Source organism: Fukomys damarensis, unplaced genomic scaffold (genome assembly GCF_012274545.1).
Source record: "Fukomys damarensis isolate Sample0158 unplaced genomic scaffold, DMR_v1.0_HiC HiC_scaffold_28, whole genome shotgun sequence".
Classification (NCBI taxonomy): domain Eukaryota; kingdom Metazoa; phylum Chordata; class Mammalia; order Rodentia; family Bathyergidae; genus Fukomys; species Fukomys damarensis.
The window spans coordinates 13290861-13318008 of NW_022900940.1; the positions used below are offsets into that span (position 1 = coordinate 13290861).

A 27148-nucleotide genomic window follows, 5' to 3' on the forward strand; every position below is an offset into this window, starting at 1 on the left:
ACTAAAAAAAAAAAAAAAAAGAAAAAGAAATCAATGGTGACGTGGAAATACTGCTTCACTACAGTTGAAGGATAGGAACCAACTTATATGTGTTGGATGATTCTTAAGAAATGAAGGTGGCTGGCAAATCATGTATTTTAGGAAAATTTCCTGGTGGAGGAAAGGAGAAAATTTGAACCTGTGGAAGCACTGTGGGGAATCTAAAAGTGTCTTCCAGAAATTATAAGAAAGCAGAGATCCTTCTATAAAAAAGGAGGCAGTACTGCAAAATAAGAGTAATATATTCATCCCCAAATGGGTATTCTGATGACAAACGCAGCAAGGACTCTAGCACAGAGACCATGTTGAGAAGTTAAGCTTAACTGGTGGCAACAGAGTTGAAGTTTGTCTCAAAAAATGGTAAGGGCTGACCAGGAAGCAGACACTGAGACAAGCATTTTGGTTTGGTCTTGTAGGCCTGTAGGCCAAAGCTGAAGAGTGAGAAAGCCCAAGTTGTGATAGAGAGTTGAATCTCATCTCATCTTTGGTTCTGTAGTAAGGCGGTGGGAATCAATTTTGAACAAGTCACTTGGGGCACTAACTTTTAAGAGAATGCAGTTGGACATCATCCTCAGGTCCACATTTCCACAACGTGTTCCAGGTTTATGAATGTTAGGTGAAAAGGGGAGTTCAGTGGTCCAATAAGTGTGGGAAGTGCTGGGATAAGGAAGGCTAAAGGTTTTTATGTTGGTGCTGTTGTTTCATTTTGTTTTTTTAACTTGAGGACTTCTCAGAGACTTTAATATTCCAGTATGAATTATGGGTCTCCAAGAAAGAGAAAGGCCATACTTGTTTTTCGCAAATTTAGTTGCCTGCAGTTAATTGAAAATACCACTTAGTTAGTTTTGTATAGAATAAATGTTAGGAAATTCTGTTCCTAGCAGTGGGAAGTGCCTGCAGGGTTTTTGAGCCAAGAAATGATACTGCCGAAAGTATTCTTCAAGAAATTCCTTTCCTTCATGTCTCATGGACTCAAGTGGGAGAGAATGGAAGCAGCGAGGTCTTTGTGGGTCCTAGGGTACTTTTTATCAGGTGTGAAAAGCCTGGCACAGTGTAGAAGTAAGAATGTCAAGGTTGGAGACTTACCCCGACAGCAACACAGGTCCTTTTCTCTAGGCAGAGGATGTTTTATCTTTGCTGTGTAATAAAGCAAACAAATACAATTCCAGATTTCTAGTCATGAACCACTGGGAGAAGAATAATGTCACTGATGAAAGTCATGAGAAGATCAAGTTTTCAGGGGGAAATACATAAAAATTGTTTACTTACTGGACTTGAGGTGACAAAACAGACCATTAATGTTGCTCTGGCATTTGAAAATCAAGGACCACAAATAAAAAGAGGAAGTGCAGAAGTGGAGGGGGACGTGGCTGTAACCTACAGCAAAAGGAAGCTCTTATTTGAGGTGACAAAACAGACCATTAATGTTGCTCTGGCATTTGAAAATCAAGGACCACAAATAAAGAGGAAGTGCAGAAGTGGAGGGGGACGTGGCTGTAACCTACAGCAAAAGGAAGCTCTTTAAGAAGGAAATACAAGACGGATGGATTGGCTGATAGGTGGGCGGGTGACTGATAGAGAAAAAATTTCATTAGCTCAGAGCTCATCTCTCTGGGCTGAATAATTCTTTTTTTCTCTGCCCTTTAATCTCTGGCCACAGTTATCACTTTGTAACATAAGTCACAGGTGGTTAAGAATAAAACTAGACAATTGCCATTTATGATAATGAGGGGGACTAAACGTCTATGATAAATCTTTTAGAGAAGATTTTTTTACATCACAGAGGGAGATAGTGGGAAAAGGAAAAGTAGCTGTAGACAAACGGAGGAATATTAGAGGTCTAAGGATGGGGAGGAGCTGTAAGGAGGATGGGGTAGTGAATGTTTCATGCTTTAGGGATCTGGGACAGAGGCTCAGAGTATACAGGTATAGGGGAAGGTACAGGGTTACCCTGGCAGAATCCCTCAGAGACTCTACAAGAGCTGCTTCTATGAAGAAGTGAAGCTGGAAGCTGAATCGAAGAGTAATCAAGCAGTCAGTAGCAAATAGGAACGGCAGGATGAGACCATAAATAGGTGATGTTTTCTGGGGAAGTAATGGAAGTTAAAAAGCAGAGTAGAACCAAGTGAAACGGATTTATTGCCGGTAAAAATGGCAGGAGTCTGGGCGTCTTTAAGGTCTTTTAATGTCAGCCAGAGAGTCGCCGTCCCCTCGGCCACCTCTTTGCTTTCTTTCCCAAAGTCCATCATATGGATCATCCAGAGTGAGTGATGCTTTCCTATTCTGTCAGAGACCGTCACCAGAGAAGGTGAGAATAGTGGAGCAACCTGGCAGATCACATGTTTAGCCTGAAAGAGACAGAAGCTCTCTCTAGATGTCTTTCTCCCGAAGCCCATTGCTGAAGCTCCCTTAAACTGACCTACCAGATTAACTGGCAGAATTTCCCCTGCACCTGTGGCTGAGGAAGCTTGGGTATTAAAGATGATTTTGCCAAGTGCATCCAAAGTGCTTTCTTTTTAGCCTTCTGATTCAAGTTTTTCTGTCACCATGTTGGAGGTGGACTTCAAGGAGAGCCGTTTCTGTCAAGATGGGGTTGAATTAGGACACCTTCAGTTGCGAATGTCAGAACCCTACTTCATGATGGCCTAAGCAAAAGGAGAAAATGATTTGATTTATTCTGACCAAGAAATCAAAAGCCGGGCTTTATGTGTAGCTGAATACAGGGACTCCAGCAGTGGTGTCAGGGTCCAGTCTCTCTCTTCCCGCCTTTGGGCTCTGTGTCCTCTGCCTGGGGGTACTCTCGGGAGCAGTCGTGTGGCTAGAGCAGTGATGGTGAACCTGTGGCACTCGTGCCACAGCTGGCTGTTTATTTTCACTGAGAGCTCTGAAAGGGTCACCATCACTGCGCTAAAGGATGCCCAGAGCTCATGTCCTCTCGAGTTGCAGTCCCAGGGAAGAGCTCAGTGGATTTCATTGGCTCCACTGGTCATATGTCTATCCCTGAATAATCATCATACCCTAAAATATACAATATTATGATAGGCCAGAATGAAGCTCCACGTAGACCTCAAGAACTAATTCTTGGAAAGGGATGGGTCCCCAAAGGAAAAATTAAAAGTTATTCCCAAAAGAAAGGGCAGGGAACAGAACTTATCCTAATATTCCTTACTTTTCTTTCCCAAGAAAAATCGTATTTTCCTTGTGATAGAAACAATTATCTGGTTCTAATTAAATTTGAATTCTGTAGTGCCTAGAGTGTAACAAATTCACAAAACACTTTTAGTTATGCTGATCACAGAGTTCATGGATAGAGGTGACTTCTGTGTTTGACTAACTCATATAAGAATGTTAGAAATGATTCATATCTCGTTTTGAAAATCATAATCACAGTATGTATTAATTTTGTTTTTGCCATATACAAATGCTAGTTGACTACTGTTGCACAAGAACTTATTTGACTAGCGTGCAATTTGTAATATGCCTGAAAAGCAAAGTAATGAAATGACTTGGAGCTGCAGAATGATTCTGGGCAGGTTTGCTGGGCACTCGGTGCAGAAGGAAGCTTTTGTCCAGATGTGCTGGATGTTTTTGCGTGAGAATCTCCCCGAGTCCTCGCACATAGTTTGACTTTATCTACACTGTCTGACTCTTCCTGTCATTGTTCTCAGGTCTGCAATAAAATCATCTTTCTGATGAGCTTTGTGGGCAACTGTGGAACATTCACCAGAGGCTACCGGGCCATGATTCTGGATGTTGAATTCCTTTATCATTTGCTGTATCTACTGATCTGTGCCATGGGGCTCTTTGTCCATGAGTTCTTCTACAGTTTGCTGGTGAGTACCAGGTACTGAGCTGTTTGGTGTGTGGAGAACTAGGAGAGTGTCCTGTGTCCTCTCTCATCTCATAAAAAATACCTACTGTGTGGTTCAGGAAAGGTTTCTTTGTGTGCAGCTTGACTTCCCAGACATGACCAGAACTTACAAGGGCAGTGTTTTTGAAACTTAACTACCTACAGTTCCCATGTGATCCATTTCTTAATGGAACTATGCAGATCTAAGGCTAGGAGCTACTTTCAAAGCATCAAGGCTCATGATATTGAGTGTGATCTGTCCATTGATCAGGAAACCTTTTCATTAGAAGTTAATTTGTTCTAACTCAGCTAAGTGGTTAAGGTCTTGACAGTTTATACAGTGGGTTGGTTCTTTGCCTTGCTTCTGGGCAGACTTTTAAATTATATATCAAATAACTCCTTACTGTCCTGTTGTAGTTGGAGGAAACCTAGACCTGTAGAATTCAAAATAAGAAACCATTTCCTTGTCCATACATAACATGACAGGAAACATAGCACTGACTTACTATAAAGAGACTAGAAGTATGAAAATGTGAGAATAAAAAATGACCAAAGCCTCAGTGTTGACTTAGAAAGGGGATGGATTTAAAAAAGGTGAAGCAAGGAAGGTTCTTTAGGCAGATGCTTTTCATATGATTTCTGGGCTGGTTCTTCATCGCTCTGTACCTCAGTTTCCCCATCTACATAATATGAGATGATCACAAATAACAATGAATGTTTGAACTTTAAAGTGTCATTACAGTAAAAGACACATTGCCAGTATTCCCCCTCCAAATATTCCCCCTCACTTCAAACTCATTTATCTTACCATTTTTGCCACTTTCTGAAGCAGCTCTAGAAGTCCTCTTTTGTGCCTGTATGAGGTAAAAAAATGTGAATGCTGCCAAGTGTTATCCCACGGGAAGGTAGGCTTGTATAAATCCACCATCTTCACCACATTTAATACCTTGTGACTTCTGGCTCTTCCCCAAAGTCAAAATGACCATGAAAGATAATATTTTGAGTCGATGTGGGACATTGAGGCGGCCACAAGAGTACAACTAAAGACATGAAAGAGGACTTCTAGAACCACTTCAGAAAGTGTCAGCAAAGATGGGCTAAGTGTGTTTGAAGTACAGAGAAGTATTTGAAGGTGATTAATGGCATTATTACTTTTACTACAGTAATTTTTTAAAAATCTAATACTCATCATATTTTTCAATCGTACCTTGTTCTACCTCCTTCACAGAGCTGTCATAGAAATTATATGCAGCTGTTCCTGTCAAAGTCTTAGAATAGCAGAGCCATAGAAACGCTAGCTGTTACTGTCTTTGTCATCCTCTGTTTCCTCTGTCATCCACAACACCATAAAGAATTCACTAGGATTAGCTTATTGCATTAGTGGCAAATATTGGCAGGCTAAATGGAATGGATTATTTTCCCTCACTTTAAAATAGGTCTAGCTATGCTTTGGGATTTTAGTCAAAGAGATCTCAGGATGTCCTTATGATTGTCATCATGAGGCCGGTTTTGTTCATTCTGCGTCTGAAATCTTTAGAACCCTGTATGTGTTTCTGAGCCATTCCGTGTCATGTGGTAATGTCCTTGGATAGGGTTCTGGCTTGTGAGTTGGGGAGACCCACATCTGCCAGTCCAGCAAATTCCTGTCCTCCCTGGCCATCTGTCTGCAGAGACAGGAGAGTTTCTTCAGATAATTCCATCTGTCCCTGGTAGTTTGGCTTTTCCTGCTCTCTTCCTCCGGGTGGCTTCATTTACTTTTCTATTCATTTGCATCCTTTTGTGGCCATTTGCAGTGCCAGCCAGAGCCATTGCTAGATGCAGCAGACAGCTTAATGAGATACCAAAGGCCCCACCTCACAGCCGCACAGTCCAAAACATAGTGGTTACTACCGTTTATTGAGTGTTCATTGTATACTCTTGCCCTATCCTCTCACTGTCCTGTGAAGTACATGGTTCTTCAAATTATAGCCAGGCAGACCGAGATCTGGCACGTTGGCCTTGCTCCAAGTCAGAGTCAGTAAGTGGCACAGCAGCTTGGTCCCCCAACTCTGTTGTCCCCTGAGTCCTAACCACCTTCCATCTGAGTATGTGAGAAGCTAGTGCTTCACCCTGCACTTTGCATCTGTGCTCTCGGGTCTCTCACCTGTCTCAGGATGATGAAGAGAAGCTTCCAGTGCTATTACCTGGGCTCAGTTCATTTTAGAAAAATGTAGTAGGGTTAGTTAGGCAGCCTAGATTGTAGTGGATGCCTTTCCTTTGTGTTTCTGGGGGTTCTCTCAGCCCTGTGAACCTTGGCTTGTCTGTGCCTCAAGTCATATTTCCCTTTTAGTGTTAAAAGCAGTGCTGAACATGTCTAGTGAGAGCCATAGATACAACATTGAAACTTCAAATTACTCCACAGGGAAGAAAAGCCTGGCAACCAAAAGAAACTGGGTTTCTGGAAAAAGAAAGGGATCTCCAGGAGAGAATACCCATGTCTGCTGGGTTATAAGAGCTTCCTCAATGGCAGCAGGCCCAGAGGAAGGGAGGGTAATCTGGTAGCCTGATTAAAAAGTGCTTGGGGCCCTCCTGGAGACTGGCTGGACTTGGTCTCAAGCCTGCATTCAAGTTGTGTCCTAAGGAAAATATTAACACTGGAGGAGAAAATGTGCAAAGTTCATAAGCAGTTAACAAAAGGGGAAATCCAGATGGTCAGTAAACACGGAAAAATGTCCATTCTTACTACTAAACAAAGACATGCTAAATAAATCAACCATGTGATTCTGGGCTTTACCTATGACATGCAAAAAAGTTAAAAAAGCATGATGGTGCCCCCTTACTGGTGGTAGTGAGGATAAAATGGACATAATTCTGTATAAGTGCTGAGCATAAACTAATGTAGCTTGTCTGGGTGTAGCAATGGGCAATATGTTTCTATTACAACACATGTCTCAAAGTTTCCATTTCTGGAAATTAATCAAAAAGAAATATCTAGATCATTATTATAGAGACATGTACAGAGGTCTTCACCACAGTATTATTTATGATAACATATAGTTGAAAACATCTTGGCTATTTTTGATAAAAGCGATACTGGTTATGTTGTGTTTTTTCCATAGCAATCAAATAGTAGATCATTTTTGACAAGCAAACATTCATGGCTATTGGGTGCAAGACACTGGCTACATGCCAGTATTGTGCTATAATTTTTTGTAAAGTGTTGTATGGTATATACTACCTCTTTTAAAAATGAGAAGGAAGTAACTTGTTGAGTGGATGTTTTTAGATGATAAAATTATTAGCAATATTTTTCTTTGTGCTTACCCATGCTTTGCAAGTTTTTTTTTTCCCCCATTGGAAATGTGTCGTTTTTTAATTAAGGGTTCCTTCATATAAATAACACATGTTCATTGTTTTGAAATCAGAAATTATAGATGAATCGAAAAGAGGAAAATGTCACTTTTCATTTCTATTATTTGGGGCTGTGTACTCTCCGTGGCTCTTAAGTACAGGACAAAAAGAACCTTTTGTTTGTTATGTGAAGGTACTCTTACCTTGCTACTTTGGATTGAGTTGCTGGAAAATATTTAACCAACATTACCAGCAATTCTTAGCCTTTTGTACTCTTCTATTGACTAAATGCCTCTTCTTGCTTCCTTTCAAGGATCCTGCCTCACCTGCTTTCATTCAAAGAAACAGTTTCAGGAACAGATTTGTGATAGAGAGACAGAAAAGCTAATTGACCAGAAAATGACCTCAGATACAAACTTCTATATTGGAAGAGACTCAGAGCTCAACTGGTTCAGTCCACTTATGTTACAGATGAGAAACTGGAGGTCCAGAGAGGTTAGATGGCTTGGTCAAAATCTTGCAACAAATTAAAAGCAGAGTAAGAAGCCAGACCCCTTTCCCTTGGCTGACTTCTGTGTGCAAAATCATGCCCAAAAGCCACAGCAGAGACCAAACCTTCAGGAGAGGATTAGATGTCAGTACAGAGACTATTAAAAATGAGACTGTACCAGGCCAAATGTTTCATGCCTTCAGTCCTAGATACTCCAATGCTGAGGCGGGAGGATCGTGAGCTGGAGGCCAGTCTCTGCAGCATAGTGAGACCCCACCAAAAAACAAGCCAAAAAATTTCAATTCTAAAAGTAACCCCAGAGGAGTTCCCTCCCATTGCTCACTACCACTCTCTCAGTCAAACAGCTATGATTGTAGTTCTTGGAAAATCACCATCAATTTCCCATACCTATGTGGTGCCCCCTCCTCCCCAGGTATCCTGCATTTCACATAAAGCAGCTTCTGTAGAGACCAGGTCCCCTGGCAGAGAACAGGCCTGAATTGGGAACATACCCCTTCTAGAGGGAAGGGGAGGAGAGTAAGGGTTTAAACTTACTGGTGTGTCACTACCACACACACCCCTGTCAAGTACTATATGACTGTGCCTCCGTCTCTTCATCAGAAAATTGTTAATTACCATTTATTGTTCTTACTCAGCATATAAGTCTGTTAATATGCTAAATACCGTGTACATGGCCTGTGTATACTTCATAAGAACTACATATCCACCAGTATGTAAATGAAGAAATTGAGGCTCAGGGGTCAGGGACAGCACCTAACCCAAGATCATAGTGGCCTTTCGGTAGCTCAGCTAAGATGTGAACTTATATTGACCAGCTTTCCCCTTCATACTTGGCTCCAGGAGGGCAAGAACCAGTGTCCTGGCCCTTAATAGAAACACAATAATTATATCCTAAAGGAACGTATGCCAAGACTCTTAGCACTTAGCTCTCTAAAACTCACATGTTCTATTTCCAGGACTTGTAACCATCTCTGTGTACCACTTGAAGTTGTTTCTGTTTCCTGGCCCTTCTGTGTTTATTTTTCCACTCTTTCAGCATCTCAGTTTTCCTTGTGAGGATGGGCAGGGCGTTAAGTGTTAAATCATGTGTAATGTTTTTGAGTTTTCAAGAGTTTGAACAGTCTATAAACCATGTTTTCATGATGAGATACTGATGTGCTTCTAATGTGCAGAATTTCTTAAAAATTGTCCTATCATCTTCTTTTTGTTTTTGAAGCTTTTTGACTTAGTGTACAGAGAAGAGACTTTGCTCAACGTCATTAAAAGCGTCACCCGCAATGGACGGTCCATCATACTGACAGCAGTTCTGGCTCTGATCCTGGTTTACCTGTTCTCAATCGTGGGCTATCTTTTCTTCAAGGACGATTTTATCTTGGAAGTAGATAGGTTGCCCAATGAAACAGCTGTTCCAGGTGGGTTTGGGATCTTTGATCTTTTTTAATGTTAAGGGAATCGCTCCTGATTATTACTGAAGGAAAAAAAATAATGACTTCAGTAATATAGTTATCTCCCTAACACATGGAGTGTAAGTTGTGAATACAGGACTTAAGTTCTCACTTTGTTCAAAGGGAGATATGTAGGTTACATGCTAAGGGTGAATTTAGTCAGTAATGTCATATTTTAAACTAGTGAAACTTTTTCATAAAGAACTTGAATACCTGCTCACAATGCACGTGAAAGATGGACATATCTGGAAGAATGTTCACTGAGGTGTGAGATGTGTGATGTCATTGTAAGGGGATATTTCATTAGATTATGGGCTGCCCTTGGCATAGAACACCCTGTACATGGGATGCATCTTTTTTGGGGGTGGTAATGCGGATTGAACTCAGGACTTTGTGCTTGCAAGGCAGGTGCAGTGCTGCTGAACTAAATCCCTGGCGGGGATACATCTTTATAAGCCCTTCTGGAAAAATACCCAGGAGATATTGTAGAAAATTACAGAAGAAATGCAACAGTAGGGTATTTATATTTATTAAAAAGCTCACATATATCTTTTAAAATATATATCCCCAAACTGCTAGCAGTAGTTATCCCTGAGGCTTTTTTATGATATGCACATTTTACAGTATCTCATGTTACTTTTATATACAGCAAATCCAGAAGAGATTTCCAGCTTTGAGAATGAAAAACAATATCACATCCTTTAGTGATACCAAGTGCTCTTTTCTCTCAGTTAAAATAGTTGGCACTACTTCCTGAAGTACAACTGATTTTTTATCAGGTAGCCAGGCTCCCTAACTCTCAGAAACAAACTGGAGTTAAGTATGACTCACTGAGCTAGGCAGCCTGTCTGTCCCCTCTTGACCGCTGAATCTCAGCATGCAGCTGCAGCCTCCAGTTGACACTAAGTAGCATTTACTGTTGTTCCTTTTGCCTTCTGAACTAAACTGATCTGGACCTGGACATACCAGTGCTTCTCCTGTAGACTTGGTCTAAATCTTGCTGGAGTCTGTACATTCGGTAGTAAGAGTTTCAGCTGTTTGTCTTTAAAGTTGGAGAGGTGCTATTTATGTGCGACATTTCTAGTAAGCCTACAGGAATTGACATTTCTGGCTTCTTTCCCATCCAGATCACCAAGTAAAAGTGTAAATCACATCTCTGCTTTGAATTTATATGCAGAATTGGAGCATGTTATTTATGTAAAGAATTGTTTAATCAGCCGTGAATTGGGGACTTCAAACATTTTAACTATATGCTGCCAGATTGTTCATCATAAACTTTCCTTCTCACTCCCAGAAACCGGCGAGAGTTTGGCAAGCGAGTTCCTGTACTCTGACGTGTGCAGGGTAGAGAGTGGGGAGAACTGTTCCTCTCCTACACCCAAAGAAGGTAAGACCTTGTAGCCTGAAGCTCCATGTGAATGTCAGAGTCCTCCAGGGGCTTAGATGATGCAGGTGGTGTCAGAAGCAGATTAGAGCAAATATACTGCTCCAAATCAACCGTATTCACTGAGTGCCCACTGTTTACCAGGGAATGTGTTTTTCTCCAAGCAACGGCAGTGGCATGGGGGAGGATCCCAGTATGGCATGGGGGTGATCACTGGAAAGTATGCCAAATGCTGGGAATAAAGATGGAATGCAGACCATACACCCCCAGCCTAGATAGAGCAATAATCTAGGTGATAACTAAAACTGAAGAACTTGGGGCAAAGGAGGAGGGCAGGTATTCCACAGGAAGGTAGAAGGAGGAGCACATGTAAAAGCTTCATGGTGAAATACAGCAAGTAAACAAGTACAATTAGTCCCTGTCTTACAAACAAGTTTCATTCCGGGAGAACGTTGATAAGTTGGATTTGTTCCTAAGTCCAACAAAATTTCATACTGTACACCTGTGGAAGCTTGCAACTCAAATATTCATAAATCGGGGACTTAATGTAGAGAGAAGCAAGAAATGATACTAGCAAAAGGTTAGAATGTCATGAAGAGTCTAATGTCAGGCAAGGAGGTTATACTTCATCCAAAGGATGAGTGGGAGCTTTTGAAAGGGGAATAATAATGATGAGATCTATGTTTGAGCACAACTGTTCTCACTGTGACAGGAGAAGGGGATAAGGTGGGGTTCTTTCTCCACAAACCAGTGAGAATGAGCAGCCTCCAATGTAATGCCATTGATCTAGTGGACCTGCTATAAGACATCACTCCCTTATATTGGGACGAAGGATCATCAAGTAGGTGAGGAACCTGGGACCTGTTACAAAGCCTTCTATGAGAAGTGAGATCCTATAACTCACACTGCTTAGGCAATTTCTCTGACATGAAAAGACCACTCTATTTCCAGATAGGACTAGGGTTTAAAAATCCAAAAGGATAAGGTCTGTTTTAGATTTAATAGGAGGGCATACTCACTGGCTTAAGGAGTTAGCAAGGGTTTATGGTAAGAACAGTACTGCCCTATGTGCCTTTAGCTTGTGACAGAATTTTCTTCTTTCTTGTGCCTGCCATCTGGTAGAATGGCATTGAGAAAACATTATTTCAGAATTAGGACATCTCTTTTCCTCTCATGTTTGAACTGTGCTATGATTGCCTTGTTAACAGAGTTGGTCCCTGTGGAAGAAATGGAACAGGATAAGGAACACACATGTGAGACACTACTCATGTGCATTGTCACCGTCCTGAGTCACGGGCTGCGGAGCGGGGGTGGAGTAGGGGACGTGCTCAGGAAGCCATCCAAAGAGGTAAATGAACCGTGAGGGAAGGGGGCATCTAGGGGCAACAGTGAAAGCACAGCCAGTAGCCTTGAGTGAACAGGGGTGTGTGCTGAGTGACTGTGTGGAAGGAGCTGGTCAGAGCTTTTCTGTCCTCCTCCTCCTCATTGAAACCATGTGGCCAGTCAGCATGTGGAAATGGGCAGCCTTATTCCTCCTTGGTGGGATGATTGTGTCCTTCTGGGTGACTTACCCCTGCACATTTCCAGAACCCTCCTAGGTGTGTCTTACAACACTTGGGAGCATTCACCATGCAGAATGAGGGTAGGAAAAAGATGCAGTTGTGGGTTTTGAAGTTTAATGCCCAACATAACTTTTCCTATGGGGCCCAACATAATTTCTGACATGGAGCCACTGGGAGCTGGGCCCTGAGCTCTGTAGAGCAGAGGGCATGGAGAAAACCACCTAATTCTACTCTCTTTGCTTCAGGAACCCCTCTTTGCAGCAAGAGTGATTTATGACCTCCTATTCTTCTTCATGGTCATCATCATTGTCCTCAACCTAATTTTTGGGGTTATCATTGACACCTTTGCCGACCTGAGGAGCGAGAAGCAGAAGAAGGAGGAGATTTTAAAGACCACATGCTTCATCTGTGGTAAGTGTCCTTCTAGCTGTGACTAGCTAGGGAAGGCCAGCCTAGCTGAGGCATATGGGAATGACAAGGGCATGAGGGGTAGGCTGTGCGCCCATGCTCTGTGGAAAAGCAGGCCAGTGTGTTCTCTTGATCCTCTCTCCTCCCCTTGGCAGAAAGCAGGGCTACTTGGCCTCTGTTCTGCTGGGAAGTATTTGGAGTGATGATGAATTCTGTGCAGCAGTTGCCAACTTGTCTTATGGAATTAAGTTCCAGGGAACAGAAGTGTGACTACATGTTATTTAAGACAAATGAATCTCAGGGTCTTTTTGTGCTTGAGCTGCCTGAGCTTCTGTTGGTCCCATTCTAAATAAAGTGGAAAGGCGATCTTTCATCCAACTCTAGCCTGCAGACATCTTCACAGCTGATAGTATCAGACTTTATGTGAAAAGATATTCTTAGAATATGGTGACAAAATTGAGAGCTTGTGTTTTGGGCATGTGGGTTTTGATCGGACTTCCTGCTTCTTACTAGCCATATAACACAGTTCAGTTGCTTACCTTCTCTGGCCCTTTTTCCTGATCTCTAAAATGGGTGCAAAAATAGGTACTTCTCTGCATTACTGTGAATCCAAGCATAGGACATGGTATACTATAGTGCTTAAAAGAGGGGCATGAAATAACAAGCATTTGCAGTGTAACTGTAGGAAAGTGTAGGTAAATGTGTACTAATCATGAGGGAATCTGGGAGCTGAGAAATCATTCCAGGATCATTCATACGACATAACTGAATATATCTATTTCCTCCTGGTATATATACTTTAAAATTAACATTTCCTTTTTAAAGATTTTAATTCTTTGCTTTTTGCCCCCTTCAGATCTTTGTTAAGCATTTCATTTTTGTAATTTCAGTCATGAGAATGTCACTAAAAGTATAAAGAATTTATGCCTACTCTGTGCCAAGATGTCCCAAATATTAGTATTGCCATGTTTTATTCACACACATGCACAAGTACACACACAATTTTTCTGACCATTTAGGTGTGAATGGCTAATACAGTACCCTCTTATTCCTAAATATTTCATATGTTTTTCTTGAAAACAACATTTTCTCTTTTGGGGGGTGGTGGAGTTTGAGATAGGGTCTCACTATGTAGTTGAGATTGACTGTGTAGCCCAGGCTGGTCTTGAACTTACAGTGGTCCTCCTGCCTCAGCCTCCTGAGTGCTGTGATTACAGGTGTGTGCCACCACGCCTGGATAACATTTTCTTATATATCTATAGTATAATTAGGAAAATCTAAAGATTTTCAGCTGAGTTACTATAATCCTAGCTACTAGGGAGTCTGAGGCAAGAGGCTGGCAGATTCATGGGCAGCCTGGGCAACTTAGTAACATCCTGTCTTAGGGCCGAGATTTAGCTCAGTGGTTCCGTGCCTACCTCGTAAGGGCAAGGTCCAAAGTTTGATCCCCAGTACCCAAAAAATAGAAGAAGAAGCAAAAGATCTTGTCTCAAAACATCAAAAAAGGGCCAGAGAGAAAGGTGGGGTTATCATTGACACCTTTGCCGACCTGAGGAGCGAGAAGCAGAAGAAGGAGGAGATTTTAAAGACCACATGCTTCATCTGTGGTAAGTGTCCTTCTAGCTGTGACTAGCTAGGGAAGGCCAGCCTAGCTGAGGCATATGGGAATGACAAGGGCATGAGGGGTAGGCTGTGCTCCCATGCTCTGTGGAAAAGCAGGCCAGTGTGTTCTCTTGATCCTCTCTCCTCCCCTTGGCAGAAAGCAGGGCTACTTGGCCTCTGTTCTGCTGGGAAGTATTTGGAGTGATGATGAATTCTGTGCAGCAGTTGCCAACTTGTCTTATGGAATTAAGTTCCAGGGAACAGAAGTGTGACTACATGTTATTTAAGACAAATGAATCTCAGGGTCTTTTTGTGCTTGAGCTGCCTGAGCTTCTGTTGGTCCCATTCTAAATAAAGTGGAAAGGCGATCTTTCATCCAACTCTAGCCTGCAGACATCTTCACAGCTGATAGTATCAGACTTTATGTGAAAAGATATTCTTAGAATATGGTGACAAAATTGAGAGCTTGTGTTTTGGGCATGTGGGTTTTGATCGGACTTCCTGCTTCTTACTAGCCATATAACACAGTTCAGTTGCTTACCTTCTCTGGCCCTTTTTCCTGATCTCTAAAATGGGTGCAAAAATAGGTACTTCTCTGCATTACTGTGAATCCAAGCATAGGACATGGTATACTATAGTGCTTAAAAGAGGGGCATGAAATAACAAGCATTTGCAGTGTAACTGTAGGAAAGTGTAGGTAAATGTGTACTAATCATGAGGGAATCTGGGAGCTGAGAAATCATTCCAGGATCATTCATACGACATAACTGAATATATCTATTTCCTCCTGGTATATATACTTTAAAATTAACATTTCCTTTTTAAAGATTTTAATTCTTTGCTTTTTGCCCCCTTCAGATCTTTGTTAAGCATTTCATTTTTGTAATTTCAGTCATGAGAATGTCACTAAAAGTATAAAGAATTTATGCCTACTCTGTGCCAAGATTTCCCAAATATTAGTATTGCCATGTTTTATTCACACACATGCACAAGTACACACACAATTTTTCTGACCATTTAGGTGTGAATGGCTAATACAGTACCCTCTTATTCCTAAATATTTCATATGTTTTTCTTGAAAACAACATTTTCTCTTTTGGGGGGTGGTGGAGTTTGAGATAGGGTCTCACTATGTAGTTGAGATTGACTGTGTAGCCCAGGCTGGTCTTGAACTTACAGTGGTCCTCCTGCCTCAGCCTCCTGAGTGCTGTGATTACAGGTGTGTGCCACCACGCCTGGATAACATTTTCTTATATATCTATAGTATAATTAGGAAAATCTAAAGATTTTCAGCTGAGTTACTATAATCCTAGCTACTAGGGAGTCTGAGGCAAGAGGCTGGCAGATTCATGGGCAGCCTGGGCAACTTAGTAACATCCTGTCTTAGGGCCGAGATTTAGCTCAGTGGTTCCGTGCCTACCTCGTAAGGGCAAGGTCCAAAGTTTGATCCCCAGTACCCAAAAAATAGAAGAAGAAGCAAAAGATCTTGTCTCAAAACATCAAAAAAGGGCCAGAGAGAAAGGAGAAAAGAAGGAAAGGGAGGGGGGAAGGAAGGAAGGAAGGGAAGAAAGAGACTTAAAAATGTTACCATTATCCATAGACTTTATTCAGATTTTATTTTTTATTCCAGTAATGTCCTTTATAAGTCTCAGGTCATACGTGGCATTCAGTAGCCACGCTGCCTCTTATGCCCCTGTGGATATTTTTCAAGAATACAGACAGGTCAGTTATTTTGTGGAATGGCTCTCGATTGGAGTTCTTCCGATGTTCCCTCATGGTGGAATTAAGTTATGCATTTTTTACAGGAATATTCTTCTCAAGCATGTCATGTCTGGTGGCCCGTGGTGCCTGTTCACCTTATAACTGCTGATACTAACTGTAATCACGTGGCTAAGGTAGTAACTGCAAGGTTTTCTCCACTCTAAAGTTTTTCTTTGTAGGTAGACATTTTGACAGTTTTTAACTATCCTGTTATTCCTCACATTAAACATTTTCCACCAGGTTTAGTATCCATTGATGATTCTTCTGTGAAGATATGATTATGGTGTGACTAAATGATAATTTTCTCATTTTATTATTCTTTCTACATTTGTTAATTGGCTGTTTTAAGAAGGAACTTTTCTTCTCCCTGAGTATGTATATTTGTATGTTTGCATTTGTAACCACATGGACTCAATAGATTTTTATTCATTTAGTTATAATCCTTCACTGTCACTATTTATTTTAATACTCAGTTTATCTGAGATTTAGCCAGTGAGAACCCTTCCATGCTGGCTTCTTTGTTTTCTTATATCATCATCATTTTCTTTGTATTTCCTTTTTTGGCACATAAGAAATTCCAGACTCAGGCTACCTTGTACCTTCCCTGCCCCAAACCATCCCTAAAACCAATCATTTTTATAAAGAGTCCTGGTTCTTCTCTAACGGAGAATAGTTATTTAGAAGCTAGTATTTGGGAGCTAAATGTGCTGATTTCTTTTGGTGTCCACCATTCCAAGAGCTTCCGAGAGGGGTAAAAGGGTGGAAGTCTATAGGACAGGAGTATGTGTACACACACGTATATTTACACACTTGTACATTTCTGTATCAAGACTTTTAAACATATGAACCAAGATATGTTTATAACTTCTATCTAATTTCAGCTCAGCTCACCATTATAGGGTTTATTTCACTTTCCTCTCTCCCCATTATTTGCCCAGTTCTGGAATACACAGAAACTAATTTCAGAATCGCTTACCCAGACCTCTGCAAAATACAAACTTATCAGCTAGAGTTTGGAATTTGTTGAAAGTTCTTTTTGCCCTGATTCATTCTCCTCCAAAGAAATTGACAGGTCTACACTATGGCATTTGCGTGGGAGGAGGGACCTCAGCTCACTGTTTGCCTGCAGTGTGAGAGCACATCCTACATGTCCCCATTTAACCCCCGAACACCCCCTGGAACTTAGGTGGTAGCTTTCGCACTTAGCAACAGAGCAACTAAGGCAGATGGAAACGAAGTAGTAACTGGCAGAGGTGGGGTTCAAGCCCAGGAAGGTCCAACTCATAGCTTGTTTTCTTGTGACACTGTGAAAGTAAATGCATTTACAAGGCCAGCAAAGCCAACTCCTTACCAAGAGAGGAGTGAGCTGCTTCTGTACTTGTTTTTCTGTGCCGTGCCTGCTCAGTCAGGGCTGGGGGCTTTCTGTCTCTGTTTTAGGCTTAGAAAGAGACAAGTTTGACAACAAGACTGTCACCTTTGAGGAGCACATCAAGGAAGAACACAACATGTGGCATTACCTGTGCTTCATCGTCCTGGTGAAAGTAAAGGACTCTACAGAATATACTGGGCCCGAGAGTTATGTGGCAGAAATGATCAAGGTAAGTGGGAAGGAGTCCTGGAGGGAGGGCAGACTGGGGCTGCTGGACAGCCTTCTCAGCTCAGAACATAGGTGTAGCAACCCGTGGAGAGCTGCACAACAGAACACTAACACGTGATGCTCACTAAGCTCTTCTCCTGCGTGAGGCACTGTCCTTGGTGACCTACAGGACCACCAGAGGGCTGCTGTCAGCCTGTTCCAAAGGAAGAAACACTGAATCTTTGAGAGATTATCACAGGATCATTAACTCGGGATGGAGCTACATCTAGATCAGAGTCCTCCACCCAATTTCCCATCGCCTTGTCAGTCTGTCTGTCTTCTCGATAACAGTACCCTCTTGCTCCTGAAGTAAAACCTGGTCTCTAAGAAGTGTCTTAAGAGCAAAATGATCACCTGGTGTAGTTCAGCATTGCTGAGGCTCAGCCTGGTCTTCTGGGAGTTGCTCTGCCAGTCATCAGGAAGGGATCATATGACAAGGGATTTGAGTCCCAGATTAGTTTTCTTGATGGGAGGTGTGGACTGCCAGATCCCAGGAAGAGAGTGGCTACTGCAGGTTTTTACAGCGTTCTTCTCTGGCGGGGTGCAATGGAGGCACCGTACATGTGTCATGAGAGTCCGGTGCTAGCTGTCCTTTCAGTTCTGTGCTTTCCTAATTCATTTAAGTGTGTAGGTGTAATGTGATAAAGTGAGGAGGTGTGAACTGTGAAATCAAGGGCACCTTTGTGATGTACGCTTGCTCACATTCAGAAAGGGGCATTATCAGCTACTTAGACTACATGATTCACGGCCCTCCTTCCCATTCCCAAGGATGTGCAGTCTGCCCATGAGCTATCCTGAAGGAACCTGTCTGTGTTTCTTATGCAGATGTGATTTTTAAGCTTTTCATGTTTGTATGCTTGAAGTCAGGTCTGTTTAAGCATCAACAATTGTGTGCCTAGACACAGGCAGGCCTTCTTCATTTCCATTGCTGGCCAGGAAGCTGTCACATGGTCATGTTTCCTAAACACAGCTTCCACAGGCTCAGAGGCCTCGTGGATGAGGCCCTGTCACCTGTGAGCCCTGTGTGTCCGCTCCAGTAACCCTCAGCACCCCCTGGAAGCTGCTGGCAGCCTGTTTCAAAGGAGGAAAAACTGAGGCTGAGAGAGATCAGCATAGAAACATCTAACCGGGGTTCTGGAGGGCTTTCTAGTGGGGGTACTGTGCTGTCTGTACTTTTGAGGTTCTTAGGATCTAATTCTGTGCTGCTTAAGATTTTAATGTACATATGAATCATCTAGTTAAAATTCAAATTGTGACTCAGCAGTCACTGCTAAGACTTACCTATTTCTACCAGCCTTCCAGGGGCCACGGAAGCCACTGGGCTGGGCATCACCCTTGGAGTAGTAAAAGGACAACAGAAGAGACCAGAGAGATACTGACTTAAGAAATGACCATGCAGACTTTTGATAAGACTCCTAAGGAGAAATGTTCCCGATTCTTTCTCTCTGTGTAGTCCCTTCCCTTCTATGAAATTCTTCCATGTTTAGCATTGTATCTTGTCATTAAAATTACCCTAAGTGGGAAACCAGGAGGAAGGAGCTTCTGGGGTAAGGAGAAATGGATGAGGCTTTATAGCAGAGATGACTTCTAAAAAGGGGTTTGAAAGAGAGAAGGTGTGAAGACAAGGACAGAGATGAGCAGAAGGAAGCAAGAAAAATGAACATAGACTGAAGAGGTATGAGACATAAATTCAAGAATGGTGATGATGGTGTATCTCCTTTAAGTGATGAAAGCCAGGCTAAGGTATGTGACTTGCTCATGAACAGCTCCGAAGCTGCTAAGCCAGGGTTTAAAAATCATACTCCCTGCTCAGTCCTGTGTTGAGAGGCAACTGGGATGATGCTGGTGAGCCTTGGCCAGGTGGGAGGAGATGGAGTATGTGATGGGTGCGGTTTCCAGGGTCTGAACATGATCACTGAGAATTCCTCACAGCTTTTCTTCTCTTCAGCGCAGGCAAATTAAACCTATTATCAGCATTCATGCAAACACACAGCTGTGCCCATCCGATAGCAACCTGTAGTTTTCCCCTTTGCCATTCACTCCTTTTCTCACTCTTTTTTTCTTCTCTCTAAAATGTTTGCATGTGCCCTGTATTTAAATCTTCTGGGGGTTAGTTCTGGTGTGGTTTTTGTTAATCACTTGACATTATGGTCAGAGAAAACTCTAGGGCCCTTTTGGGCTTCTTTCTCTGTCATCAAAACTTAAAGGAGTCTTGTGAGAGGTCACCTGATGCGGATTAAGAGCCACCCTTTCCTGCCGCCCTCTGCACAGTGATACTCCGAGGACCTGGCCATTCAATGTGTGTCCCTGTCCACATTTTCTTTGACTGTGTGAGACCTCCTATCAACAAGACTGAAAAGCTGTGGCATCAAAGAATTCTTAACTCTGAATGTCAAGGTTGCTGGAGAGCCAGCTGTTTTGAACTCTAAGTGATGGTGCAGAGAAGCGTTAGAGTCACCAGCTGGAAGGCTGTGCCTTTTTCCCAGCAATGTTTGCATCAGGGTCTCATCTTGGCACCATACGAATCCCTGCTGAGGACTCCCAAAAGAGCAACTGCAACAGCAGAGGAGCTGGGGGTGCCAGGTTATATTGTTCAGCAGATGCTGGATACCCCATCCCCAGGCCCCCCACCTGTAATGAGGCAGGGCACATGTCCACGCCCTCGCCCTGGGGGCAGCTGCTGCCCAGAGGAGAGAGGTCTCCACCACCTTCACCTCTGAGGAGGTAGACCTGCTTGCTGCTCCTACAAGTTAAAATTAGGGGATCTGTTTGAGAAGAGAAGACAAGCAGGCCCAGGAGACTGCTTGGGGAAACAGAGAGAAGGGGCATTTCATGAACACTGTCAGAGAAGTAAGGGAAAGTGACCTGGGGGCCCACCACCCTTCTGCTTACACATGTGCCACAGGAAGTCTTGGAGATTGCTCAAAATCGAAGCACAGGCCTGCTCTTTGGGGACATGTGATCCTTAAGCCACTCCTTAATGGTGGAAGGCTGAGAATGTTCAGTTCTTCCTCAGCTCTCCTGTAGCACATTAGTTAAGATCCCTGAAGACTTGTGAAGTGACAGCTGCTGAAGGCAATTCAGTAGGAGCAAGTGGAGAGGCCATAGGTGCCACTTAAAGATGGAAGATCTTCCCAGGGCCCTGAGAACAGCTCCTTGCCGATCAGTGCTTCAGGGATAGCAATAGGTTTTATCTTAAAAAGCCTACATCTGGTTGGCAGAATCTGCCTGGGGCCCAGTGCTGAAATGGGTTCTTGGACTTTGGAAGAATGACAAGTGACTCGCCATGAATGAAGACAGTGGGAAGAATGGCTGTGTGCTGAGCAATGGTCCTTCCTGCCCCCAAACCCACGCCCCAAAGGAATACTTCCTCCTTTGGTGGCTGCCTGGCCGTCTAAAACACAACACAGCCTTTCTCCATCCAAAACAGGAGCTTTCCTAACTCTTCCTAGAACTTGCCTGCAGCCAAAGTAATAGAACTACTACTCCTCCCTATAAGCAGAAATTGCTTGTTTTGCCATCCCTGGAGGGAGGAAAATGAGGAAGACCTGAAGAAGCTGTGTTTCATAGTTGAGAACTTCATGCTAGCTCTTCACTCACAAATTAATGCTCACTAAAACACAAGAGATCATATTCTCTTTGCTTCTCTCTGGTCACCTCCTTTCTTTCTTGTCTTTTTTCTTTTTGGTCCCGGGGATCAAACTCTGGTCCTTGTGCTTGCAAGGCCAGCGGTGGAACCACTGAGATAAATCGCTGGCCCTCTCCTTTCTTAATTTATTAAAGATGAAAGTATTCCTGGCTATAACAGGGCCAGGCTAGTGCCCACTATGAACTCATCTCTATCAGGTATTAGATCTGAAAGCAGAGGATCCAAAGTTTGATTTTCAGTTATGCTGCTTCATAGCTGTGACCCTTACACAGCTATGTCACAGGACGTCACTGCTTTGAGTTTCCTGTCTGTAAACTGAGGTGAGTCCTACCTCATTTTTTGGTCCCGGGGATCAAACTCTGGTCCTTGTGCTTGCAAGGCCAGCGGTGGAACCACTGAGCTAAATCGCTGGCCCTCTCCTTTCTTAATTTATTAAAGATGAAAGTATTCCTGCCTGTAACAGGGCCAGGCTAGTGCCCACTATGAACTCATCTCTATCAGGTATTAGATCTGAAAGCAGAGGATCCAAAGTTTGATTTTCAGTTGTGCTGCTTCATAGCTGTGACCCTTACACAGCTATGTCACAGGACGTCACTGCCTTGAGTTTCCTGTCTGTAAACTGAGGTGAGTCCTACCTCCTACATCTGCTGTGTGGCAGTGAGATAAACGGGTGATACCTGGTAGGAGGTAGACACTTGTGGAGGGGGGACAGCAGCAGGAAGCCGAGCATCACAGGCTGACAGCAGATATGCTGGGAGTTTCATTTCCTATAGTTCCAGGATTCTGAGGCACCTTGGCTGCTGGCATGTTGTTACTAGGGGAAATCAGAATAGACATCGTGACGCTCAGCACTTCCTGAGTTTGGGGGCAGGGCATGGTTGGCGGTGTCACTCTTTCTCAGTTCTGTCAGGCAGAGATGCAGTACTTGTGAATTCCATCCTTTTATTTAGTGGTCTCACCTGCTTTCACTAGCTGGAATTAGACTGGAATTGATTTGAGGGGTAGGTCTGTGGGTTCTTAGATTGTACGAGATTACACTTGGTTTGCTGGTATTTTCCCTTTGCTTGAGCACCTGATGGCAGGTGATTCTGTGATTTGAGGGCAAGAAGCTCACCCTCCTCCCTTGCGTCTCTTATCACACTTATTACAGCAAAAGCAGTCTGTTAGTCACCAAAGCCCTAGGCACACTGTGCTTTGGAAACAGGGATAATAATGACCTCACCATAGCCCGTGGCAGTTCAAAGCAGCAGGAAAAAGTTATTTTTTCCACATAGGAACTTGGAGTTTGGTGCTAGCCTATTTTAATAACCACTTTTAGGGGGTTCCTGGGGATTGAAGCCAGGAATATTCTACTACTGAGCTATATCCTCAGTATTTTATTTTTTTGAGATAGGGTCTCACTAAGCTGCCCAGGCTGGCCTGGAACTACTTGTAGTCTCCTGCCTTAGCCTACAAGCAGCTAATAAGCAAGCTTTAATTAACTTTGATCTGCATTTAAATTTTCACAATAATTTATGAGGCACAAACCATTTTTTGTATAATTTTAGCACTGTTCAGCTTTGCTCTTGTCCTGCTTAAACTGAAAATTTGTTAGTCTCTATATGGTAATTTGGAAGGCCATGCTTTTGGATTAGAAATTCACTATGAGTGTTTTGCCCAAGAGAATTTAAGTACTGCACAAGTAGGTGCATTCTATGTAAAAGATCAAATATATGATTACCAGCAAAGATATAATAGCCCACTTTTCTACTGTAGTCAAGTACAAGAGACCAAGTGAGTCTTAAAACTACTTCATGTTGTACAGTGAATTCTTCAATGACAGGAGTTGGGGCAAGGGCAAAGCATGGCTCTTGTAAAAGATGTAGCTGGAATATATTAAGAAATTTGAGATGCATTGAAAAAAATTAGTAATAAGCAACTGGAATACAAAGTATCTCTTTCCTAAAGATAAATCTCACTTCTGTATCTTGGAATTCTGTATGTTAACATAAGCCATGTTTCAGAGGTGTGTTTTTGAGTGAAAAGCATATAAACAGTGAGCTGGCAAGCACAAGGTCCTGAGTTTAATCCCTGGTACCGCAAAAACACAATAACAAAAAAGAACAACACTGAGTAGATATTGTGCATCTGCTAATGTCTTGTCCTCCAGGGCAGATGTTCACTGATGACTAATAAGGACAGTGGACTAACTGGGGAGAACCTACCTCTCTACCACAGCCTGAGTGGTGTGTGGCTGGGAATGCATCAAGGTTATTTCAGGAGGATTGGGCTATGTATGCTATGCAGTGTTTGGCCACTGCAAGGGCCAGTTATATAATAATACTAGGTTATCTTTAATCGGTGTTTACAAAATAAGCACTTCATGTGCACGATCTCATGTAATCCTCCACACAGCACAGTAGATGGCACGGTTCCCATTTTACTGATGGGAACCTTTAAAATCAGGAAGGTTGAGCACCTTCACCAAGGTCGCACAGCTGGAGCAGAGCTGCTGAGTCTGGACTCACGAGTACTGTGCCCTGACCCCACCTATCTCCGTGTGCTTACAGACAATGTTATGATGCACCTGCATACACTCTTTGGGTCAGAGCCTGCCGCCCTCAGTCCCCTGGCTGCATCTGGTTTTCCTGACTTGGACGGGCTCATCTCCCAGGCTCCTTGCTATCAATACTGAGCCTTTAGAAGAGGCAGAAAAGGCCTCGTTGGGGAATAGAGAGAAGGGTGTGAAAGAGGATATCCTAGATAATGCTGAGTGCCCAATGTACAGGTCAACAAGAGGTTAGAGGGGGTTTAATTCTCAGAGCTGCCTCCACCCACACAACTCTTCAGGAAGCTACTTCATGTTGTACAGTGAGTTGTTGGATGACAGGAGTTGGGGCAAGGGCAAAGCATGGCTCTTGTAAAATATGTATCTGGAATATATTAATCTTGACTTGCTTAACTGATACGCTCCACTGCCTCACTTAAATTTGAGACAGGGAATGTATGTCCTTCGGTGGCCACATGTCAGGGAAAAGTGTTGAGTGTACCCAGGAAAGGACAACTCACCAGAACCACAGCCAGATGTGCTGCCACACCCTAGTGATTCATTCCTGTGAGCCTAAGTCCCTAATAATTAAACGTGAGAATGTCTGCTCCATCATCCTTTAAGCCTGATGCCAGCTCTTTCTCAGAACTAGCTCTTTCTCACCTCTACTCTATTCTCTTTCAGGCCATGGGGTGCCTTTACATAGAAGGGAGGGTCCCAGGAACTAGCATTCCTGGAAAATGCTTTCCTAAAGCCTGGTATAATTTGCATTTAAAAAAAAAAAAAGCAACGTAAAAGAGATCCTTTTTGCTTGAAAACATCTCTTCCAAGCAAATAAATTCTATTAACACATTAAGTGATCCTAAACATCTATGAAGAAACTAAAAAGCACTGAGATGCTGGCCCCAGCACTCTTATCTATTTGATAAGACACAGGAAGCAAACCCAGCCAGAAAGCAATGTGTTAAAAGGGCAAAAGATCAAAATGAGAACCGAACACGTCTCTGTGTCACTCCCTTCTGTTCTAAAGCAGAACTGTCCAAAGTCTTGCACTTTTATTGACCTAGGAGAGAGCCTGGTGCTATAAAATCTGCAGGTGGGCACTCTCCAAAGTGGGACAGCATCTTTTTGCCAAGGGTAGTCATGTTCAGAGGAATCAAGTGTAGGAGTGCAAGCAAGTAACTCAGGATAGAAAAAGAGACTCGGGTTTCCTGGATCAATAATTAGATAAGAGGGAGGCCCTGGAGTTTTGGGGAAAGAGTGAGTGACAGTGGTAACCAGTGTAAAGACGTGAAAATAAAACACCACAGTCATCCTGAGGGGGTCTCCTTTTGAGGCAATTAGACATTAGAGTTCCTGCCACATGGGCAGAGCGGATGGAGAGTCCAGTAGGGTATGTCTCTCACTTTGTGGACCTTTCCGTTTGGAGTTTGCACCTACTGTATGCTTTGCTATACATGGAGCAGGTAGGTCCTGGCAGTTGGTAATAGGACATTGTCACCCTTTGTTCCCTGCAACCCTACCATAATGGATTCAGACTTTTACTGCTGAATCCCGGTGAGGATGCTAGGAAGAAGGGAGAGTGTTTTGAGAAATTTCAGGGACATCAGTATTTCAGCATCGGTACTGCTCTATCGGTAACTTTGGTGCCTAACCCGGGAGGCGAGTAGCTTGGATTGAAATGTCACCTGGGTTCCGGCAGCCCTTAACTGAGTGTTAGGATACAGCCTGTGCTGCCCTCTAAATACGATTCCCAGAACACTTCCTGAAGTTAGCTGACCCCATAGCAAGTTCAAGAACATCGGAGCAAGAGAAGTGAGGAGGGATTTGGCACTGGCTTTTCAGTGGCTGGAAACAGCAAGTCAGCACCACTGCACTCGCCTCCCAGCCAGTGAGGCCGCCCTCACCCCACCCTCTGCACTGGAGCTTGGGTTCTCCTTGGTGGCAGCTGCACAGAGCAGCTGCTGAGCTTAAGTTTCCCCACCCAGCCTCAGAGCACGTTCTGCCCTCTCGGCTTGAGATGAAGTCACCCTCGTCCTCCTGTGCACCCCGGAGGCACCTTTTGACATCTGGGCCCCAGCTCCTCGCACAGCTCGCTATGCCTTCGGGGTTTTACAAGCTTTGACCTGCCTGGAGGGTGTCCTAGGTGAGGGTGTCTAATAATGAGTTCAGTCCTAACCTGTCCTTTGGGAGCGTAAAAATGCTAAAGCAGAGCAGGAGGAATCAGGTATACCCACAAGTGTGATCTGAGAAACTGCATGGAACGTGAGGATGGTGCCTGGCGAGAGTCAGATCGGCCAATAGAGGAAACCCAGGAAACAAGTCTCCTGGTGGGTCACTTCACTCAAGAAAGAAAGTGTGAATTGACAGGTTAGTACATACCTCTATTTGTACATAAAATATTCGCATACACATTTTCCCCAATGTGGCTGGTTGGAAAACTCCAAAAACTTCTATTTTCCCTCCCTGTCTTGACCCACCCTCCACTATAAACCCCATGGGCTGCCCTACTTGCCTTTTCAGTTCCAGATGTCCTATTTATAACTCCATTGTCTTAATTCCTGCATTTCCTCCTCGGTCTAAATATTGATGTCAGTAGAGTATACCATAGGTCATTTTGCAGCTATTAAAAACGTGCCTTTATAAGAACACCTGAACCTGCAGTCTTCTAAATTTGACTGTGTTCATCAGGTACATATGTTCAGGATTCCTTAAAATGCAGCCTCTTTGTGTGTCTTCAGGGAATGTGAGAACGAAAAAACACATTACTTCAGCATTTGTTTTTAAAGGTCATACAGTGGACAAAACTTGAGTTTTCACCTTCACAGACCTTCTCTCTTGGGCACATCCAGTCATCCCCCCTCCCACGCACAATGAGGAAGTTGAATCAGAAGCATTCTTGCCCCGTTTTTAGCTCTGAAATTCCATGACACAGCTTTCAAAATGGTGGCAGAAGTTCCTGAAATAGAAAAGAGGCAGGTGTGGGCTTCGGGGACTATAAGGGGATGAAGGATGTTGGTGTCCAGAGAGAGAAGGTACTCATGTGACCAAGCTCGTAGATATTAGGGATCAGAGTGCACAGGACAGAGTTGGACATGGAAGGATTTGGAAAGCAGTAAGGAATTTAGGGACCTTGCACTCGCCAGGTGGTCTTTGTCACCTTGGAGACTGTGTTGCATGGCACCCCTCCTGCAAACCACCACCACTCAAGTCCACTCAGTACAGCCTGGTACTTGTCCTGACTCCTTGCAAAGTGACATGTCATGGACAGTAACCTAGACAGCACTGGCCTCATATTTCTTTCTCGGAGCGTCTAGGCAGGGCTGCCTTTGCATAAAACTTTTTCAGTTCATATCTATAAACTCATCAGATGATACAGTAGTGTGTAAAGCAGCTTATTAGTCATACTCCTGCCTACATTTGTGTGTGTGTGTGTGTGTGTGT

At 43.2% G+C, this 27148-nt stretch overlaps 1 protein-coding gene and 1 long non-coding RNA gene across 9 annotated transcripts in view; one reads left to right on the forward strand and one right to left on the reverse strand.

Moving 5' to 3' along the window:
- The window catches only part of Itpr1 (inositol 1,4,5-trisphosphate receptor type 1), a 342964-nt gene that overhangs the window by 291660 nt on the left and 24156 nt on the right, over positions 1–27148 (forward strand). For 7 of the 8 annotated variants that reach the window (XM_019205188.1, XM_010608720.1, XM_010608721.1 and 4 more), the window contains 5 exons: positions 3708–3872; positions 8947–9142; positions 10470–10562; positions 11768–11907; positions 12367–12573. In XM_019205188.1, coding sequence (XP_019060733.1) covers positions 3708–3872; positions 8947–9142; positions 10470–10562; positions 11768–11907; positions 12367–12558 — 786 coding nt within the window. In that variant the 3' untranslated portion in view covers positions 12559–12573. Of the gene's footprint in view, positions 1–3707; positions 3873–8946; positions 9143–10469; positions 10563–11767; positions 11908–12366; positions 12574–17329; positions 17491–27148 lie in introns of those variants that run through there. The other variant, XM_033757082.1, reaches the window with a different exon arrangement.
- LOC104851523 overlaps positions 25782–27148 on the reverse strand; it is an 86672-nt gene continuing 85305 nt past the window's right edge. Inside the window, exon 3 of the long non-coding RNA XR_777232.2 lies at positions 25782–26663. This is a non-coding gene — a long non-coding RNA (uncharacterized LOC104851523). The remainder of the gene's footprint in view (positions 26664–27148) is intronic.